At 42.0% G+C, this 6,000-nt stretch overlaps 1 protein-coding gene across 2 annotated transcripts in view; it reads left to right on the top strand.

Annotated features, from left to right (window-relative positions):
• Window positions 1–204: 204 nt before the first annotated feature.
• The window catches only part of LOC121621588, a 29,411-nt gene continuing 23,615 nt past the window's right edge, over window positions 205–6,000 (top strand). For both annotated transcript variants that reach the window (XM_041958083.1, XM_041958075.1), the window contains exon 1: window positions 205–504. In XM_041958083.1, the coding sequence (XP_041814017.1) occupies window positions 502–504 (3 nt within the window). In that variant the 5' untranslated portion in view covers window positions 205–501. The remainder of the gene's footprint in view (window positions 505–6,000) is intronic.

The following is a 6,000-nucleotide window of genomic DNA, read 5'->3' as shown; positions in this document are numbered from 1 at the left end:
CGTATTGTGTCTGTGGGTGTGCTTGGGTATGTGATAGAGTCTGTGAGTGTTTGAGAGAGAGCAAAGAAACTCTGAAAAGCCTCGAGGGGGATTTCCTCTGAAAGGGAAAGCTTTTCTCCTCCCCCTCTCAGACACTCTCCTTCCCTCTCTCTCTCTCTCTCTCTCTCTCTCTCTTACCCCCAAAACACTCAGAGTAGCCAGAGACTCCAAAGAGAAGTGAAAGAGGAGCTGGAGGATCAACAGGCAGCCTTACAGTTTGCTGCTTTCTGTGCTGCACACTCACAGACTGTCGGGAAGTCTATGAAGAATGGAACTGACGCTAGTTAATTTTCGATCAAGACAAATCACTGTCTTGCGGATGTACTTCAGTCGACTTCTGCTGTTGATGCACTAAACATGGCAAGTCTCTCCGCACAGAGCCCAGGGAGGCTGTCTGGAGAGGATTATCAGGACCAAAAATGAAAAAACTTTCTGCCTGACAGAGGAGAAACTCTTGCAAAGATGGTAAAGTTGCATCTAAGTTTTACTCCAGTGTGTCATTCTTGTGTGTTGTTACTCTCTTGTTAAAGTGCTCCACTGACCCAGTAACTGAGAGCGTGAGTTTCTGGTTGGGACAAGTGACTTTGTTTCTCTCTGTGGCTTTGCCAGTCATGTGTGACTACAGTTTTAGAAGGCTGATATGTTGCAAACGTAGTTCACACATTTCACTGCTTTTTTCCAGTTGCATGATTCTGTCTTTCTTTGTTCTCTTTTTCTGAAACTTTGTCTTTGTCACACACAAAGGCAGCACAAAGCTAATGCCACTGTGCTCCGCAAGCCTTTTTGTTATCCTGAGAACAGTTGCTGGGACTGTTTCACATCGACAGTCCACAACATCTTGTGCTTTTTAAGCGTGTGCACACCGACAGAGAGAGCGACAGAGGGAGGCACGTTGCCTTTTGTTTTGCATCTTTAAGCCCTTTGATAAGGACTTAACTGATGCGGATGGCACACATACTTCAGTGAGAGAGTGTTTTGGTGCGTAGACTATTTGGCTGCTTTGCATGTGCACATAATGGAACTCTCCAGCTCAGTGTTCGGCTCTTTAAAAAGTTCAAACTGCAGTGCTTTTTACGACTGGAGAGGACAGTCTAATCCCGGTCATAACAGAAAATAATTAATGACGGCGACTGAGCCACAAGGCAGTAACATGGTAGACTTTGACGACGGGTTTGTGGGAGGATGTGGCTTCTTTGAACTTTTATTTACTGTTTGCTGCTGCTACGAAAACTGTTAAACAAAACAAATGCAGATAAAGAGTAAGGTTTAGATACTCTAATAATGCATGTTTAGCTTGCTCTCTCAAAGACTGATTAGAAGACCACGTTTTAGATCGACTGAAATATATTGATTTAATCTCAGATTTCTACTTATTTAATGTAGCTCTCTTCTTTATGTGGAGCGCAGTCAGACCCATAACATCTGACTAGATAAATTTACAAAGAGCAGGAAGTCCGGATGTTTAAAGGAGTCCAGACTCATCGCGGCCACCACTGTACTTTGTCCTTCCTTCACATCCACTGCAGCACTTGTTTGACCAGCTTTTACAGCTCCAACTGTTTGTTTTACTTATTGCATGACTGATGATGTTTTCCGTGACCACCCTCCAACTTACAGTCACGAGCCCGCACGGTCTAAATTATTAGATTACCACAGTGTGCACGACCAGGAGTTTCAATCTTGGGTAAACACTCAGCAATAATACAAAACCCAGAGCCCTGGTTTGCTGGTGTGCATTGTATTTGCATTTAGTTACTGTGTGACAAGGACAACCACGAGCCATTCATTCACCAGCAAGGTCAAGCATTTTCTGCTTAAGCCCTTACAGCAGCGTGGGTTTTTTCACTCACTGTACAGTAAATACGGTGATCTTTGCAGCGCAGATTGTATTTGCTGTGCTAGGGCATTTTGCAATATTCAAAGTCTATTCAAAGTTTATGCAAATCATCAAAGTGTGTACATGAGAGTTGCTCTTGGGATTTGGATGTGCTCTCGTCTTGTCAAAACGTGTTTAGTTTGAGCTCAGCAGGTTTTTCTGTGATTCATCTGAAAAAATGGAAAAATGCGTCATTAGCAAAGGTTATTTTTAGAAAGATTGTAGATTCAGCTTTCACAAGGCAGAACATGCATTTTAGATGATGATTATCTTGATTCACAGTGAGGTGATCTTTTTAAACCCGCATTAATTGGTTTTGGGCTACTTGGGAGTAGCACAGCAAGCTATCAACAAGACATGGACGTATTGTGAGCTTACAGAGCTGAAACGGTGAACAAACAATTCCTTATTTAGATGTCCAGCAGACACATCTAGCATGTTATCATTCATTTGATGTCTTGTTTGTGTCCACCTGATACATGTAAGGCTGAGTATTCACTCTCCTTTTTGCTCTCCATTATGTCCTGAGGAAAACATCTGGCTCTCCAGCTGCTAAATGTTCACTAGCTAGTCGCTAACTTTGTTTGTCTGCTGTTTGGTGGTAGGCAGGTAGTTGAAGTAGTATACAGTGTTAACCTGTTAACCATGTCTAGAAAGGATGCTAATAACTGAACAAAAACATTTAAGTTGGGGGCTAAAAAACTAAAGTAAGTGAAAGACACTAAAATAGTCATTGGAACTGAGAAGAAATGCAGACTCTGGTGACAACTCTTTAAGGGTCCATCATCACAAGCGACCACCTTCCACATCCATGTAATCGTTTGACCCATTTCTGATACAATGATATTGATTATAGCAGCTGTAAGTGCCTTGATATCTGACTTCAACAGTCACAGACTCTCACAGAATACCACATATCTGCTCCATATCATCCGTCAGCTTTTCAGATATGCTAATCAGTCACAGTTCCCATTTTTCCATGACCCAGCTTAGAGTATGCACGCACATACCTTAATTTCAGTGGAAACACTGTGGACACACTGTGCGAGAGCATCCAGACTGGCTGAGAGTGCACATGCTGACCTTCCTTTCAAGGGTCAAAGCTGTGTCTCTTGCTCTTCAACAACCATGGGACAGTCACCAGTAGCTCCGTCCCCTGCCTTTAACAAGTCATCACGTCTTTACAATACTGCGCTCCCTTTGACAGACAAACGATGCTTCCTGCCTACTGCTTCACTTGCTGTGATTTCGCCAAATTTCTACAGATGCAGACGTGAAAAGCTATGCAATAAACTGACGTGATTTGTAGAGAAAAGGATAATTGCAGACATCTGCCTTGTGGAGCTGTATGGGCCGAATTATGTCTATTTTGCTTCAGTCAGCACGTTAAAGTTCTGAGAGTTGTCATGGAGCCGTGAATCATATTTTCAGCGTGTTTATTATCTCTGTATCACAAAAGTGGGTCACACTCAACAGAGACTGTGCAGCGCATTTTCAAAACAGAGCCACTGCCAAGTGTTTGGCTATAGACTCTCTGTGAGTGAGTTTTCAGCATACATTGTCTCTAGAAACACAGTTACTGTGCCGCTGTCACTTCTCTCCCAGACTGTGTGTTTGAAAGTTACTGCTGTTGTGGCTCCTCTGCTTGCATTTTTTGGGTACTCTAACAGTTGTATTATAGCTAGTTCAGTGATCATGACATGTCAATCTCCTGCCAAAAGAATGTTTTTGCTTGCTTGAATTCAAAACCAGCTGGACGACTTCAATCAAACCTGCTGCGCAGAGCATGAGGTGACACCCTGTACGACTAGGCAACATGTGCACAAGGACAAGGCCTTCAGTTTTCATATTTTTAAGCTTACTTTCACAATGAAATGGGTTGCTAAACTCACCAGTAACCTTCCATCATTTTTCTCAGTCCTGCATTTTTCCAAATGTGGAGGATGCCATGTAGACTGCTCTAGCTCTGTTAGTGCACTTGTTTGGATTTACAGAGAACTTTGCAAAGCTCAAGAAGGAGCAGTAGCAGATGCCAGTGTTTAGTACGTTCCTTATAAACACACTCACAGGCTGACCAACAAACAAATCCCCAGTGCTAGGGTTTAATGGATTTCACAAGGCCTTTCTTTACTTGGACGACTAATCTTTTTCAATGTTTTGCCCATTTTAACATTATGGCTTCAACTATGGGGGTTGTTATTGTGTGTTGCAGTCTCCAAAAACAAACCATTTAACATTTTATTCCTGATAATTTGCCAGAACGCAAGCTTTCAGGAAACGAGCTGAGATCCAGGACATTTCTTTCTGTCATGTTAATGGGAGTGGCTCATTATGAGTCAGTCATGGAGAAATTCCAGAAAAGAAAGTCAGCATGTGAGCTCTTCAATTGTTACATGTCAGTGTTTGATTTTAATATACACTGAGGCCTTTTTATTTTTGGGGGGGCCTTTCAGGTTTTTGACATTTGGTGCTTTAAAACCACGTCTGGGCCTTCTACAAACCCCGAAAAATCCTTGCCGATCACCTCCTCAGACACCAGGCTAACACTTGTCTGATCCTGTGGTACTATTTAAGAAATATGCTGACCTGGCATGACAGGAAAGGAGATAATCAGTCCTTTTGTTGAGTGCACCCAAAACAGTAGTATCTTCCGTTTAGAGAATGAATGGAGGCATTGTTTCAGAGCACTGTTTTTATATTTCATAACACGAAGTGTGCAGCTGTGGGTCAGTGTTTTTGATTTCAAAAGAGATTCATGTCAGATTCATGAGTCAGACACTCTTGGTAGATTCTCACAGGATGGTAAAAGACAGATATTTTCAGCAGTGGTGTTTTGAGACTCACAGTCATGCTAGACTATTACAAAATAGATGTTCATTGTTCATTATTTACAGATTCAGGGTAGATTAATGAGTCACTTCTGATCAAATCCCAGCTCAACCTCGTATAGTACTGTACAAATTCACCAGTTTTATATTCTTATATCCCTCATTACGCAAGAACAAAAGGCCAAACCAGAAACCTGACACACTATTTATGTGGCCTCCTCGCTTTACAAACATAGCTTGAGTTGATACAAACTACAAAATACATGAATGGATGGATAATAGGAGCCCTGCCAGATTAAAGGTCTGTTACACACACACATTGTTTACCCCTGGCAGCAGTGACTCTCAGGAATGATGTATTTTTGTCTCATAGGGGTCTTTTTATTGGTTAAAAGCATTTCAAATGGCTTAGCTGAATGGAGTGGCCCTCTAACAAGAGCGGATCATACAGTAAGAGAGCACTGTCTCAACATCAAACAGGAGCTAGAGAATGTTTACAGAGGAAAACATGGAGAAGGACAAGGAGAGATACTGCTAACATGTTTTTGATTACGATGTGACTAAGGCTGTGATCTTGTTTATGATTATTGTCACTCCAAGACTCAACATCTTCCTACTTCTGGCTTTTGTGTGAAACCAGTAATAGTGTATAAATGTTCATTTATTGTGGCTTTAAAAAAAAAAACACAAATGGAAGAGAAAGAAAGATGAAATCTGTGTATGGGCATGACTCATTGGACATTTCTACCCTTCTGCTTCTCATGATGATATTTCTTGTGGTGAGGTGTCATATCCCATCAGCCCTCCGCGTCCACGCTGTGATTGGCTGTTGTTGTGACTGAGTTGGTGGTGTGTCATCTGAGACTCTTGGACACATTTGCATGCCCATACATGCAGAATTGAGGCAGTCTTCAGGATTTACCGGCAGGTCTTGACTCAACTGTCACTTCTGCTTATGTTTTGGCTTTAGCCCGGAGGTGCAGTGACAGTCTGTTATTATTATTATGAGGATTTCAAGAAAATGTGATGACCAGTCAAGACCGAGACATGAAGGAACCCTTTCAGCATGCTGCATCAGGAGCTGTGTCCATTTAGTTGAAGTTAATCTTCTTCACAATCACATTCTGGTCTGCTAACCTACTCTAATCTTCTGAGCCTTTGTTGCTGGTGACACAGATACACATTTGTGCATCACGCTCCTCGACAGCTTGTTTATACTGTGGTTCAAATCTAGGTCCTGACTTTCTCTGGCCAGAG

This window comes from Chelmon rostratus, chromosome 2 (genome assembly GCF_017976325.1).
Source record: "Chelmon rostratus isolate fCheRos1 chromosome 2, fCheRos1.pri, whole genome shotgun sequence".
NCBI classification, from domain to species: Eukaryota; Metazoa; Chordata; class Actinopteri; order Chaetodontiformes; family Chaetodontidae; genus Chelmon; species Chelmon rostratus.
The sequence above is the reverse complement of the archived record's forward strand: the minus strand, read 5'-3'. Positions and strand labels throughout refer to the sequence as shown.